Below are 16,391 nucleotides of genomic sequence, written 5' to 3'. Positions count from 1 at the left end.
AAACTCCAACAGGTCTTAAAAGAAAGCTTTATATAAAAAGAAAGAAAAATAAGTACAAATGTTCTCTCTGTATTAGATGATACAACACAGGGTCAATTGCTTAAAAGAATATTGAATAAACAGCCTTATTCAAAAAGAATACAAATCAAAGCACTCCAGCACTTATATTCATGCAAATACCAAAGAAAAGAAACCATAGAACTTACTATCTGATCTCTTTGTCCTTACACTTAGAAACAGAAGACTAGAAAGTAGAACCACTTCTCCAAAGCTCAGAGCAAGCAGGCAGCCAGAAAACAAAGACCTTAGACACTCAATTCCCTCCACCCAAAGTTGAAAAAATCCGGTTTCCTGATTGGTCCTCTGGTCAGGTGCTTCAGGTGAAAGAGACATTAACCCTTAGCTATCTGTTTATGACAACCTCAAACTCACAAAGCTCAAGAGTTTAGATGACAAAAGCACCAGCAACACCCTAAAATTGTTTTTATGAAGATAGATCACAACCGCCAGTCTCCCACTTGTGCCCACATTTCTGGTGAACTCCACCAGCATAAGCACTAAGAGTAGCTGCTAGGGTCTTTGTATTGTTTAAGTCTGATCACAGCAAGTCTAGATGAACTGTGGTCAAGAATGGCAGCAGCAAGTCTGCACTAGTGTTTCCACCAATGCTAATATAATATTTCCTGGAAATTACCAATGTAAACAAGACCTATGAGTCGCTAAATCATTCAGTGACTTTCTGTTCTCTTAACTGCTGTGAACCAGAGCTGTTCAAGAAAAAAAGAAAAAAGTGAGCATGTCTTTACTGTTCCCATTGAAGTCCATGCCCAGAAAAGACAACAGTAAACATCTGAAAATCCTACATGAGTGTCTCCAATATAAATTCATTAGTAAGGGTATGCACCTTGTATAAGAGCAGCAAATTTCCCCTCCTAGAAGCTACTGTTTTTGGCAGAGAATTCTGTAGCATTCAGTGAACAACTAACACGCTGGAGTTAACTGTCCCAGTCTCTGAAAAGTTAGCAATTAGATCCACCTAAATGCAGAGACAGACATGTGAAGCAATCCTAACTAATAAGATGCCACTGACGTACCTTTGCAATAGCACATTTCAGGTGCAGAGTAGGTATAGCATAGCTGTATCTCTGAAGGTTAGTTGGCATCTATGAAGTGTGGCAGGGACTCCGTGCAACATGCATTGCACGGTAATTAGAAGAGTCTTCCTCTGGCTGGCAAACTACCTCATTCCCATGTTTTAATTAAGAGTTCCATGCTACAAATGTTACTGGTTGAGAGTTTACAAGCCCAGTAGCTCTGTCAAACTGAGCCCTTAATCTATTTAATGAGTTTGATTCTTTAGATCATGTACTGTTAAGTATCTGTAGTTAAAAATTACAATTGCATTCTCCCAAAAGGACCTTTGTTTTTCCCTTCAGCAGAGTTTCAAGATGTGTTACTACTTAAGCATTAAATTCTAAATGTAGGAGAATGATCATGTCTCCATTTGTTTCACATAACATTTCTGCAGAAATATTAGTTGTTTTCCACTTTGTAACATCTCCCCCTCTGATTCCTTGCTTTTTAGCTGCCTTTATGATTAACTTGTGTGACTAGTTAAAAAGTCAAGCTAGCTAACTTGAGTGGTACCTATTTTCTACTGAGGTTTGGGAGCATCATGTTCCACTTGCATATAGAAGGGCTGCCACAGAATGGACTGATTCACTAGACAATTTAAACCAGTCCGCCTTCATGGGCAGGTTGGTATCAAGGTAAGGCCTTCAAGGTGGATGTGATCTTAGATGATCTGCGACTGGCTATCAGCACTCATTCTTCATTGCTAAGATGTGAATATGATTTTTAAGGAGTAATGTCAGCTTCAATAACCACAACTACTGGATTAAAGGTGTTATAAATTAGAAGTATTTGCAAACTGACCCTCTAAAGAATCAGAAATGGCACATTGCTATATAGCATGACTTGTTCAAACACTGCACACTCCCCTCAAATGTTTTATACACCATCTTCCACACAAGCCTATATGGGAATACTTAAAAAAATTTATTGTAATATAATACAGTATGTCTTAGCAGAAAGCACGAACACAAATAAAACAATGGCCAAAGTAAAACAAAGTTCCCAAAATCTAAAGATTTCTCCAGAGAACATTTATACATATGCTGTAGATTTCACAGATATATACATATTTCATCATCATGTTACTGTTTCCCACAACACACAACTTTACTGGACTGCTGGAACAAGATTGAAGTCAGAGGTTTAACAAGGAAAAAAAAAGCTACCTAGAAGCCAAAAATACACCTCAGTTGGTCAAAAAATGTGTCTCCCTGCCCTCACACTGAGGGAAAGGGGATTATCTTGTGATTTCCCTCATTCCCTCCACCCCAACACACCTTCCTTACAGACCTGTACTGTGGTAACACCCTTCAGTTCAAGGAGAAGGGCTGGCTTCAGCTGGTAGCATTGTTAATGCCAATCCAGTCATCGAGGGGTTGCTAGAGTAATTCAAGGCACTAATTCCAGTGCTGCCAGCCTGGAGAGTGTCATAAACAGCACATTGCAATACTGCTAGATAGCTAGGCTGATCAATAAAAGCATGTTCTTGGCGAAGGATGTGAAATGAATAGGTTAGTCATCCCAAATCTCTTCAGAATTTCCAGTTCAAGATTCATCTGTATTTCATTCTACAAAGACACATACATGACAACTACATTCATACATATTTAGATAACACTTGACAGCAATTTGCTTTAATGTGTCCTTTAACCATTTTGCTGTATATAGCAGCAGCTTTCATGAGACAATGTTCAGGGGACACAATGAGGCTAATACAATTAACTCACAGTAAGGCCTTTCAGCCAGCTTCACAGTATAACAGTTGTCCTCCGACACAATTGATCTTCCCATTGACCAGTAGTGTCTACAATGTACTACCAACTACAAGTGTTCTCGTCACAAATGTTCACCAGTATGTCAATAAAACCCCTAAAAACAAAAAAAGTAAGTACCAACAGTAACACTGTTTGATCTTGATGCATGTGGTATTCCACACTGAACTGTAAGCTTCCCCATAATATAAGATACCCTTTAGATTAAAAGGATTTCAAGATATTGCACTGCTGTATTATACTTTTGCTTTCCAATCTCATTCCAAAGATTTCTTATGAAACTGTAAACAAATAAACCAAGTGATTTTGTACAGTCTTCACAAATTGTATATCTGCATTCCAAAGAAACTGGAATCCACTGAAACCTTCATTATAGATACAGTAGCCTAAGCACAGTGGAAGTTCTGTCCAGCTGCTTTCTTTGTACAGTAACAGATTGTCCATTCTTCCAACATTCACTCTTTAAGTTTCCTCTTCTGGTCAAAGTATGCATCAAATCTTGACATTGCATAGTCCTAAATAAAATGAGAAATAATTTCCTGAGAAACAGTGTCAGCTGTGTGCTGCCATGATGTACATGCATTCTTGTCTGCAGTTTGGGAGACTATATAATATGAATATAGATAGAAATATTTGGATATTATCCTCCTGGCTTCACCTTCCAAGAGTATTTGGGGGCAAAGGAAGAGACCTTTTAAACAAGTTAAAGCATCATGTTAAAAGTCTAATTTCAGGTTTAGTAGCATTTCTGCATCCTATCTAACCCTTGGCTATTAGTTTCATGTCAGTTAAATTTGTCTAGCAACAAAGCTATAGCACTATTCAAGTGTACTAAAACCTTTATCAGCAGTTTCCTCCCGTAAAGTAACTAGACAGTAATATCTTTACCATTCTTAGTCCCAGAGAGGAAGCCTTACTAGAGAAGTTTAAGAAAGCTATGGAAAGATTTGTTTTTCCTCCAAAACAAAACTAGTATTAAAACTAAAATCCACTGTTCATGTGTTAGTCAGATACCGTGAAGGGCAGATGCTGCAACCCTTTCAACTACAGGAGAAGACGTCTGGGAGTGTGAAAGAATCAGCTCACTGGGAGGTGAAAAATAATTCCACTTCTGTTCACTGCTGGACAGAGTATTAGCAAAAATTATTGATATAACCACCTATAGTGTGCACACGTGTGAGAGAAAAAAAGGTAAATTTCTTTTAAGAAAGCAATGCTGACTAAGATTACTAAATTACTCTTAAGGTGCATTAAGGTTTACTTTTAATTAAATGAAAGGTTAAGATTTTACTCTTTCAGAAAGCATACCATGTATCCAAACTCAATGGATGAAATCTTCGCTTGTATAATGGACCACAGGCCCCAGAGGAAGTGTGATGCCAGGGCAAACCTGCAAATTACAAAGCAAAATGCTTGCTGAAAGACTTTCTAGTGTCCCACATTAACTGCATTATCTAGCCTACCTAGAGTCAAAATCAGTGCCAATTATTATAACTTGCTATCTTTTAGACGAGTCATATTACATTTGAGCATCCCAGAACAGAGTTCCTTCTTGCTCCAAGCAGTCATTATATGACATCAGTATACCACTCACTAATCTCCAAGAAGCTTGGAAAACGTACCTTTATCTTAAGGCAGTTTTTCATAGCACAGCTTAGTTATTTGTACAATGCCCTTAGTAACTTCTACAGCCTACTATTTGCATTGTGCCATAACAGTTTTGACATGGAACAAGGATTCATTTACAACCATTAGGGGGTTTGTTCTCATTTACCCTAGAAAAGCTATTTAAGACAAATTCTAACTAGACATTTCTCAGTGATACAAGAATGTGAATCCTATAAAGACATCAAAATGCAAGTGTTATGCAGGTGGACTGTACACAGAATGCCAACACTGCACTATCACTACAGCAAATATAAATAGTTACCTATTGACTTCCATCAACATATCTTCTTCTGTTTTGGACTTGTCTTCATTACTTAGATTTTCAAATCCATTTTGGAATGCAGTCAGATAACTGGAGATAAAATGAAGCTAAAGACAATAGTGATCATGAGAACACATCAGACAAGTCTTAGTCTCAAGAACGGTTAACATCATGCTAAATCTTTATGAAGACCCTAAGAAGTTTAGTTTTTTTCAAGATTGCAAATTTGAGTATTGACTATTCTGGATCATTTCAAAACCTAAACACCAAAAGAAGAAGAATGCCACTGAGTAACAGATTAGGAATTCAGTATATAAAGACAATATCCCATTAGAATATCAAAATGGCATCTGTAAAAACTATCTAACCCTTTTGCTTTTGGTCTTAACCCACAGTTATTGAAACTAGTGGAACATCAAGACAAGCTTTGCATGAACATATGGGACCACAGTAAGTGTTTTACCTGAAAAGCTATTGGCAGCAATGGAAGTTTATCAGGGCTTTTTATTTTTTAAAAGCCTTGTACCCTAACATCACACTAAGTTTATGAAAGAATGACTACTACATCCAGTGACACAGTGAGAGGAATTTTGGTGGACAGGATGTATAGTAACAATTAAACCAGTAATTAGGAAGGACAGATCAGATTTGAAGCTTGTGGACACTGACATCTGCATGCAACTCTATTTTCATGCACCTACCTGTTGCATCCTTGTGGGATACTTCAAAAAACTGGCTTTGAAGAATGGGTATTTTGCATAAGTGTAGTCATACATCCATTCACAGAAGTGATTTGCAATGTCAAATCCTCTGAAAATTAACAGTTCAATAGTTAGGGCAGAGTTCAAGTTTCCAGAATATTTACGTATTTGTTCTTGTTTAAAATCAACAGTCCTGAAAAGTTTTATTATGAAGTATGATGAGAACATTTGCATGAAGTACTTTAAGTTCTACAAATAGGAGATCAGAATTGTCAGTAAAAACAAGTTTATTGATGAAAACACAAAAAGCAAATAGCACAAGACACAACAACTTTAGCTTTTTTAAAAAAGCTAGCAGTAAAACTAGTGTCCTTATTGTCCATGCAAAAGAACTTGCTACTGCTGTTTGTGTGGAGTACATCAGCAATACTAGAATCTGTGACCTGAACTCAAAAACCAACCGTCCAATATATTGAAGAACTGAGAACTATTTGATAACATTTTTATGGAATGCAGGAGGTAATTTAGATCACAAGTCATTTATTAATACTGTAAAAACCCACTTCTATATAAGTGGCTAATACTCCACTGGCATTGAGTTCAATTAAGTTTGTTGTGATAAGGTTTAATGGAGTAGTACACTTAGAGAATACTTTTCAACTTGGCAAAAACTGATATATGGCATTACTAAGACTAAATCAGAAGATGCTGAATGAAGAGGGCATTTTTGAGTAGTCCTGTAACATCCCGATAGATAATCCTTGCACATATGTCGGAAGGAAAGGGGTTAACCAAAAGGATTGAAAGGAAAGCAATGTGGGGAGTTACAGATGCATGAAGTAGCAAGAGCCCTTATGTTTAGAGAAAATTGCTGAATTAGTTAATTTCACAGATTTTCATGTACAGGAAATGGAAGCTTGTGCTGCACTTGGATACATTCAGACCACCAGTAACTCATGCACTTTTCTTAAATACAGCAGGTGGTCACAGGTGAGAAAGTTATTTGAAGTTGCCTCAGAACAGAGAGTCACAAGGGATCATCTTGCTGTGCTAGAACAAGGTTGCTGCAACAACTGATTTCAGAAGAAAGCAGCAAACTACAGTGCTAGGAAAAGGTTTTGGTAAAAATAGCGAGGACAGTGGAAGTAATTAAGATAAAAGATGGCTTGTGAACACAAGCCATCTCTAGCAGAATTTTTAAGGTATGCAGTAAAGATTTCAGACACATTACTTAGATGTTACACTAATGATCACATCTTTCTGATTAATAGAGAAATCTCTTGCATTTTCTAAAGAGATTTTATATTCACTTTTCTGCCCCATTTATGGAAAACACAACCCAGTCATGTCTAGGAGGCATGCTATCACAGGCCAAATATGTGTACCGAACTGCAGCAGTCTAGCTTTTCAGACTTCTGCAGATGAATTAGCTTTCAGATACACTGATTAAGGCACCTGTGAGCCTGCCAATTTGGCCTTTGCTCAGAGTTTTTTTTCATAGATTCATAGACTTAAGGTCAGAAGGGACCATTATGGTCATCTAGTCTGACCTCCTTCAGAATGCAGGCCACAGAATTTCAGCCACCCACTCCAGGAACAAACCCCTAACCTATGTCTGAGTTACTGAAGTCCTCAAATCTTGGTTTAAAGACCTCAAGGTGCAGAGAATCCTCCTGCAAGTGACACTTGCAGTTTTGGTTAATTAAAGGCAGGACACAGAATGTAATACAGAAAAGTACAACTCACTGGAAGAGACTAGATTTAGCAAAGTCTTATTAGCATTTCCTTTACTGTAATTTAAAGACATGCCAACCATGAAAATCTTGTTGTTTAGAACAATTTACCTGTAATTATAGCTGCTGTATTCAAAGTCAATAAGCATTAGCTTTTGTTTTTCAGAATCCTCTCTGCCTTCCAAGAGCAAGATGTTACCTGAAGAGTTTTGAGAAAACACAAAGATGTACTGAGCAGAATCACTCGAGTTGTTTTGATAAAAACCTCAGACAGTACTTCTATTATAAAAAGTTTTCAAAAAGCTTTGCTCAAGGATCCTGGCATTCCTTTTGACAAAACAGGAAAGGAACATGCGAAGGCATCGGGATACCTATATTTAATTTGTAACAAGCTTGTCAATCCTCTCCCTCAACTCAACCCATCATAATCCAAGCTGTCAGTTCACAGGATTGAGTAGATATATAGCCCAAAATAGCATTAGTAGAAATCAAGCAAGAAATAATCAAAGGCTGCTCTTAGCACTGCAGTATTAACCTAGTTGCCAAACTAGTGCCATCCTACCTTCTTGGCAGTCATTGTGGCAAAAGACAACTGGTGATGAAGTAGCTTCAAGCATAGATCTGAAAAACAAGAGCAAAGGGCCAATAAAGAGCTAAGACACAAAAGTTTAGACCCAGCTAAAATGTAAAAAACTTGTTTTTGTTGCATGAACTCCCAATTTTGTAGTATTCCTGACAAAAGTTACATTTTAATGCTGCGGGCAGGCTGAGAATTTAAGTGCACAGAAATCAGGACACTCAGAGGTGGGGCTCTACTACAACCAATTCAGCACATTATTACTGGATGCACCATTGTACCCGTTTGTAAGCATTACAAACAAGGGACAGTCGTGGAGGCTGTGGGAACTGTATCAGTTTGACCTGTAAATGTAAGTTTATTGAATTCAGAGAACTATACTAATACATTATCATTACATATACAAAACACTCTGGTATCAGTGGCAATTCATATGTTAATGTAAAATAGTGGCAAAGAAGCTAAAATGTTACCTTAGGCTTTTCATTTCCTGGGGAAGATTGTAACTGAGAATTTTGTTCAATTTTCTAATCCGGGATTCTCTGGTAAATTTAATCCTCAATACTTGGTGTAGATACCTACCCAAAAAATAAAGTTAATTGTAAAACAGTGTACCAAGTTTGAGTACAATTAATATTCCAAGGCTAGAATGCCAATTATATTACAGTTGAGATCTTTTAGCTTTTTCTTTAGTTTAATCTGAAAATATTATTTACACACACTTGCAAAATCAAGACACATCAAACTGCAACTTCTGGAAAGAAGTTAAGCCTTCTTGACTCCCCCAGATAAAGCTGTTTAGAGACATCAAGCCTTCATCCTTACAACACACCTGCCAGTTTACAGAAGAGACCCTCTAGAATAGCAAGATTTCTACCCATTAAGATTGTCATTGGGTGCTATCTCCCCCACCCGTTTTATAAAATTTACAATAGAAGTGAGAAGACTTACTTTTCCATTGTCCCAAAAAGCCATTTAGGTTCTTTATTAAATGGCATTTTCATACCATGAAACCTGGCCATTTTCTCAGCTATTTCTGCAGATATATCAGGTAAGCCTAATTCTTCAGTGTCTAACTTTCTGCTCTGTAACAAAATAAAACACACTTGAAAGAGTTAAGGACGGAGAAACATTAATATCACTCAATAGCTTTGAAGTAACAGAATCAAACTTCAAATTGTTTCATGACGATTCAGCACAATTATGATTGGGAAGAAATTTAAGTTAGGTGGATTATCTATTAATTATTCATTCATTTGGTAACCTCTGATCTTCTGTCCTATAAGGTCAGAGGGTCAAGTCCCACCTGAAATCTTATACTCTTGGACAAGAGTCCAGGGGATACATTAAGTATGTCATTGAAGAGAACAAAAATAAATTTGTGCCATTTTTTTGATTGTTAACAGAATGGCTGCTCTCAAGCTTGTTTCACTCCTTATTTATTATGATCCAATGTAAAACTACAGCGGGAAAAGAAATTTAGAGAGACATCTTCCTTCCCCTCCAGAGAGATTATAATTAGAGTCAGGAAGTCTAGTTATAGCAACAAATTAAGGCTAACAATTATAAGTGCCACATATTTCATTCCCACATCCCTGCTTCTGTATACAGTCCAAAGACACTCTGGTCATGTTCAATTACAACATCTTACAGCTACTAGCTTGTTGACTAATCATGAATGTGACTCACTGGAATGAATTCCTCTAATCGGCCTTGTGGAAAGATTCCATACAGCTTCGGGCCAAGATTTCTCTCTGCAAGAATGGCAAACATAACACTCTCCAGTACCATGGCTTCTGCACCCTGCATAAAATTAAGGTAACAGAAGTTTACACAAGAGTTAAAGTTTATTATGTTTAAGAGCAAGGCTCCTAAAGTTTGTGTAGGATTAGTTTTTAAATAAATTCTACTGAGACTAGCTGATGTAGGTTTTTCTTTTTTTTAAAAATTACTAAAGAAAAAAGGTTGCTCAATACAAGAAGTTTTAGTATGAAAGCCATGCAGCATTACAGCTTCAGGAGGAAACTTTAGTGAGTGAAATTATGAGGCCCATTGGTGCCTACTGGCAAAGTGTTCACTGTTCTTCACAAGAAACTCCTGTCAGACTTGAACTCACTACATCCTGAATACCACTTTCATGGGTATTTATCCATGAAGGGTAGCAAGAGGTTTCTACTAAAAGCTTATCAATTGTCAATCATTGCAAGATGCAAACATGATTAATATTTAAAGAAACAATATAATTATATTGAGAGACTCACTCATGTGTAATTGTAATGTTTCTTTGAGATGTGGATGCAGATGTGTATTCCACTCAGGTATGAGCACACCCAATGCACTGATGCAAAGCCAGAGAACTTTGTCTAGCAGTACTCCTAGGGAGCAGTGATCATGCCCTTGTCAAAGCCCCTCCCATGGCTATATAAGAGCAGCACCACCCCAGCCTCCCTCAACTTCTTTGCATGAGAGTCCCAGGCTGGAGACTCAAATACAGAAGTCAAGGAAGACAGGTCATGGAATACATATCTGCAATATCTCAAAGAACGGTTACAATACAGGTAACAGTCTTCTTTGAATGGTTGCAGATGTGTATTCCACTCAGGTGACTCACATGCAGTAATCATAGGAGGCGGGGCTTGGAATTTATTTAAATAGAGACTGCAAAACTGCTTTCCAAACTTTGCATTAGGCCTTAATGCCGTGGCGATAGCATAATGTCTAACGAAGGTATGCATGGAAGACCATGTTGCAGTTCTGGAAATTTTCAACTGTAGAGACACTGCTAAGAAACACAACAGATGTTGCTTGAATGCTTATCCAATGAACTCACAATATCTGCTTTGTTGGTGGGGCAGCACAATGGTCTATGCAAAAGCATGATCCACTTGCTTCTCATGCATCAGAAGTCCCAAGCTTTCTTGAAAACTTGGAATGAGCAAGTCAGTCATAAGGGGGTGGAATATCATGTACTCTACAAAGCACTCTTAAATGATGGCTTCCCCATTTGCCCTAACCAGCATTAAGCTGCAACGACAGCCAAATTGTGGAAGACAGAAATAAGGCTGTCCACAAACTACATACTTATCAAATTTACTAAATTGTTCTAATAGTACTAGAAAGAAAACTAGGAACAACTTATGTATTCCTATGAAAGGTATCTGCCCCTTTACTAAAAAGTGTGTTGTGAGACCAGTGATGTGGCAAGAATCTAAAAAGCCCCAAGACTCTAATCCAAAGCATTCACACGGATTTGAATGTAAGCAAAATAAATCTGATCATCATTAGTGAAAATTGCATTTATTACATCACAATATGCACATTGTTTTATTGCTAGACTAAAAATCACATTAAGAACAGGGACTAGCCTGCTTTAGAACAAATTCTAGGACAAGTTCTGGAAGATTGCATTAGAGATAGGATAACTGTTAAGCTAGGTCAGTGTGGTTCTTCTATGGACCTTCAAAAACAGGGTGGCTGATGAATCTTTTTTGCTTCTCTACCTTTCATAGGCTTAATCCACTTGGATTGTTTGGAATTAGTGAGTAAAAAGGCATACTTGAAAATCTGGTCACATTACCATACAGATTGATATTTACCATGCCTTACTATTTATCTATACTGAAATTTTTCCAGGTCTAATGCTGCAGTTTAAACCTAGAGGCAAGCTTATCTCAAATCTGATTAAGTGGCCCTTTAGAAACTGCCATATTACTAGGTTAATGATCTACCCAAGTGCCTTTGGAAAAAAAAGATTCTGTATTGTATTTTAGCCAGCATAAAATGACCTGTTAATTTGTAGCCTGCAGACATAAAAGTGGCCCTACTGGGTCAGGCCAAACGTCCATCTAGCCCAGTATCCTGTCTTCTGACAGTAGCCAGTGCCAGGTGCCCAAGAGGAATGTCCTGGAGCCAATTCTGTGGCCTTTATGCCAGAAGACTAAATCCACAATCATATCAAATACCCAGAATAGACATTTTGTCAGAGCACACAAATGCAGAGAGTAGAAATTCTGGAGTCCTCTATACAGTCCTGCATGAATTGCATCAGAGAGCTATTGACACTTATCTTCTGCCTTGGTCTTTTATGTGGAACCACCAAAGCAGGTGCCTAAATGCAAAAAGATAACCAACCACCAGAAGACATGCCAAGTGCTGGAGGCAAAATACTTAAGAATTTAGAAGTTTCAAATGGAATGGTTAGAAGGCAAGGGGGTATGAGAAAAGGTGGTGGTATTTTTGCATTAGAGCAGAGTTTACAAGTTTCCTTTCCTCTCCAACCATGGTCAAGAAGAAAGTGACTGAGGGTAGCAGATGGATGTTGAACCATGTGCTCTGCAAGCCACTGTGCATGTTCTACTGCTCCTTACTCAGGACAAAAGGACTGCCTGGGGAGTTCTATCAGTCTGGTACCAAGGATTTAAGAATTAGGAATGAAAATCCTGCACAAATGGTATCTTTTATGTAAAAGAGTAAGTCATTTTAAACATTTTAGAGGATTAGCCTAAATGCAAGAAATATTTTGATAACGTGTAGGACTTAAGTGTTATTCAAGTCACAAATCTCTTTGGCATGCAGACGGAAAATTGAGTCCAAGTTCTAGATTTTAACCAAATGCACTGGAAGGATGAAGGAAAGAAGATTGGGAAAGGCAGCAAATAGCTGAATTACCTGCATTTTTTGTAGATCAGTGGCTCAGAGAAAGGGAGACAATTCCAAGAGTGGTCATACATACCCATGTTGAGACAGGCTATTAGATTGTCTGGAATGATGAGCACACAGGAGACAGAAATGTGCTCCTATTTTCACTTCTATGGAATGCAAAACTAACCAGAGGTATTACCTGTAAGTCATTTTCCTTCTGAGCCTGTCCTGATCCTCCTTTATTACAGGACCTCTATGAATGAGAAAAATTAAATAGTGAGAAGATGAAAGCCAACATAATTAGCAGCCACCAGAATAAAGGGAGTAAATAAAACCAGCTACACAGTTAACTATTTAAATCTCCACTGACTTAATCAGTGATATCTACAACACTAGTCTCCAACATCTGACCACACCGCTCTTATCTAACTGCATACAGTAGTTCATTCCAAAGCTTTCAAAAGGATGTGCCATTGAGATCAAACCACTCCCATAATATACTGGAAGTCAAGTATTTTCCAATATTTCAGACAGAATTTTGATTTGTTACTGAAAGTTTAGAAGATCTTTTTAAATGTTAAAAATGTTCTTATTGAAATGTACATTTCACTTTGGAAAAAACATCCCTCCCGTAAGTAAAAGTTAACAGTGAAGGCATTTAGGCTAGATCTACAATACAAACTTACACTGGTATAACTACATTGCTCAGTACTTTGAAAAATCCACACCCAAGTGATGCAGTTATACTAACCTAACCCCTGCTATAGACAGGGCTAGGTCAACGGGAGTGCTTCTCACATCAGCATAACTACTGCCTCTTGCAGAGCTGGATTAACTATAGGAAGAAGCTCTCCTGTCAGCATAGTAGCATCTTCACTAAAACGATACAGCAGCACTGGTATAGTTGTGCCGCTGCAGCTTTTAAAATATAAACCTATCCTTAGATACATCATAGCCAGATTAAATACAAGTCTGAAGAGAGAAGTACTGGCAGAGTGACAATAGAAAGCTTGCAGAGTAGCTGTTTTGCTAGATCCAGATCACCTTTTAGCTTTCAATAATACTAAACTTGACAAAGTTTAATCACTAAGCTCTACTATATGTGTATGCTATGTTACAAGTACTGTAGTTCTTGTAAAACTAGGACTTAAATTTTGTGCATATATGTGGAGGACATGCATAAGATGCCTCAATGAAATTGAATACAAGCAAACAACCAGTCCCATGCGTAATGCATTATGCTATGTTTGTTAATAGCCATCATAAAGCAATTTCAAAACATTAACAAGTCATGCCCTCAGCAGCTGAACCCTCAGTGGCACATGCTTTTAATAAAGTTGCACATTTAAAATGCAAATAGGAATAAAAACCATAGTCTCTTAAGGGTTTGAAGGCAAGGCAACAAGTAAGCAAATATTTGCTTAGTTCTATTCAGCATTTTGTGTGTGGCTGCTGTTGATGTTGCAATTCTGCTGCAACATTGCTGTTTGGGTATTTAAACCACACTAAGTGTGAAGGCCCATAAAGGAAGCCTCCATCTCATGATCGGAATAGAAACATTTCATTCATGGAACCATGAGTATACCTTTCTGTTCCAGAGCTCTAACAACATATCCGTACCAAGGGTGTAAGTGTGGACTGCCAAATACAAGTTAAGCATCACCATCTGTCCTAAGTACCACACAGCAAACTAAGGATTTACACAAACTATACAGCTACAGTATTTAGTTCAAAAGTTACAGCGAGGATGTAGTTGATATAATCAAGAATCTGTCAGAAAGTACTTCCTATTCCACTAAGGTACTAAGCTCCTAGCAGACAACAATATGAAGGCTACTAAATTAGTATATATTCCTTCCAATGAAGTTAATTAGTCTTAAAACACCCACTGAGCCTAATGTGTAATTAAGCAATAATGTTAGGCCTTGTACAAAAGGACTCCTCTGAAAAGTGTCCCTTATGTCAATACCACTATTGCATCTTACTGAATATTCTTGGAACAGCCGCTAAAGGGTTACTCACCATCCAGGAGTCTTTCCTTCTTCGTGATGCTCCTAGAATGGTTCAGTTTATCAGAAGTTAAGAGGATTAGATGGCTTTTTCCAAGACCTGAGTAGGTATCACTTCAATTTATTTGGTTCATACCAGTATCAAGAGACTGGTCAGTATTCTTGTATGAGTATTCTTCAGATTGGTGCCTGAGAATCTTAATGGCATCTACTGTACTATATCTTTAGGAGAAAGTAATGATGTACTGCAGATTTATCAGAAAAATGAGACTTCTGCAGCATTCCTTCTTTTTGGTTACCTCAGCACAGAATGTTGTCCAATCAAGGCAGAAGATGGAATGTGGAAAAGTTATAAAATTAATGGTTTGCAGTTATGAACAGAGGGTTAGAGTTGAGTAGTACACAGGTGCAAATTAGATAAAGCTCCTGTTATTGTCTCTCAAGGAAGATCTTTAACTAGTGAACACTTTTGGACTGAGCTTTTTGTGAGATATTAGAGGTTAAGAAAAAAATCTCATTAGTTGAAATCAGGAAGTCACCTGTAAGAATGTTTGAGGCACACTATTTTCTTGCACCACCAGTCAGAGAATAGACAGTGCATGCAATTCTCCTATTCTTGACCAAACAGACATCAAGGATGCAGTTTTCCCACAACAGAGCTCACTTCACAAGCTCTCAGAAGCTCAAGTGCAACTCTAGTTTTTAGAAGAGCCAATGCTATTGATCTAATGTTTGCTTTAAGAGCAATGGAGATTTTTAGAAGTGATGAACTATTTGAAGTAGAGAACCAGGATTAGCTTCCAAGATTTCTGTAGGGAAATATTTTAACTGTAAAGCACATATATGTTCTGAAATCCATTTTAATGTGGTGGTGGGCCATTCCTTAAAGTAGGACTGTATACTAGCGTTCTTGTTATTGCAGAAAGGAAAGGAGTTTGCTTATGAAGCAGATTAAAAGTAAACCTAATAAATTCCAGGTTACTAGGTGCCAGTGAGGACAACTATTTAATACTAAGATGCAGGGGGGAGGAGAAGTGGGGGTAGAAAAGTTGCTGCAAGTCTTCAGAGCTAGTAGCCAAAGGTGATTCCCTTCCTCCCCCCAAAAACAGACCCCTGATCTTGAGTAACTAATCTTTAAATTTTCCCACTCCAACCTTATACAGAATCTATTGACCTGTGTTGAAGGTTTCTTTGTTAGATGGCAAAGATGGTTGAAGGCTTCTTTGTTAGATGGCAAAGACTGTTTCACTGTCTAAATTTAAGTGTTAAGAACGTGACTGATTTATATCTATACTGATCACATATGCCAGTTTGACAAGGAGAATTTAAGTTCTGCATTTTCCATCCTGATATCCCAGGATTTACTGGGCAAGCTGGCTTCTATTGGAAGATGAACTAACTCAACCCTGAGTCTTTAGAGGAAGTGAGTTTGTCAGCGAGAGTGACCAGATGTCCTGATTTTATAAGGACAGTCCCAATATTTGGGGCTTTTTTTTTTTAAATATAGGCTCCATTAACCCCCTACCCCATCCTGATTTTTCACACTTGCTGTCTGGTCAGCCTATTGTCAGCACAAGCCTAAGGATGGTGAAACTTGCTATGCTTTAGCAATGGTCCCCAGCTCCTTGTTTGCAAGCTCATTTCTAGCACTGGAGCATGCAACTTTGGATTTACGCCCTTGCTGGTGACTCCTGGTTTCAAGTGGCCAAAAGAGTTAAAGGCATACTGAGTCACAGAACGGAAACATTTTCAGACCCTGAAATCTGGTCTACAACTCATGACCAAGAAACATATTGTGTATAGTACCAGTAGAAACCTGAAGTCCTCCTTGGACTCTAAAGTCTGATGGTGAAAATTGGCATGCAAGCTACCTGATGAGAGATGCCCAGAGTTC

The 16,391-nt window shown here is 37.9% G+C and overlaps 1 protein-coding gene across 2 annotated transcripts in view; it reads right to left on the bottom strand.

Annotated features, from left to right (window-relative positions):
• Window positions 1–2,037: 2,037 nt before the first annotated feature.
• The window catches only part of CHKA (choline kinase alpha), a 28,192-nt gene continuing 13,838 nt past the window's right edge, over window positions 2,038–16,391 (bottom strand). For both annotated transcript variants that reach the window (XM_050952910.1, XM_050952911.1), the window contains exons 3-12: window positions 12,688–12,741; window positions 9,537–9,650; window positions 8,799–8,932; window positions 8,321–8,425; window positions 7,833–7,891; window positions 7,382–7,469; window positions 5,538–5,646; window positions 4,837–4,943; window positions 4,215–4,296; window positions 2,038–3,421 (exon numbers count right to left, since the gene is read on the bottom strand). In XM_050952910.1, coding sequence (XP_050808867.1) covers window positions 3,362–3,421; window positions 4,215–4,296; window positions 4,837–4,943; window positions 5,538–5,646; window positions 7,382–7,469; window positions 7,833–7,891; window positions 8,321–8,425; window positions 8,799–8,932; window positions 9,537–9,650; window positions 12,688–12,741 — 912 coding nt within the window. In that variant the 3' untranslated portion in view covers window positions 2,038–3,361. The remainder of the gene's footprint in view (window positions 3,422–4,214; window positions 4,297–4,836; window positions 4,944–5,537; window positions 5,647–7,381; window positions 7,470–7,832; window positions 7,892–8,320; window positions 8,426–8,798; window positions 8,933–9,536; window positions 9,651–12,687; window positions 12,742–16,391) is intronic.

The sequence above is a fragment of the Gopherus flavomarginatus genome, chromosome 5 (genome assembly GCF_025201925.1).
Source record: "Gopherus flavomarginatus isolate rGopFla2 chromosome 5, rGopFla2.mat.asm, whole genome shotgun sequence".
NCBI lineage: Eukaryota > Metazoa > Chordata > Testudines > Testudinidae > Gopherus > Gopherus flavomarginatus.
The sequence above is the reverse complement of the archived record's forward strand: the minus strand, read 5'-3'. Positions and strand labels throughout refer to the sequence as shown.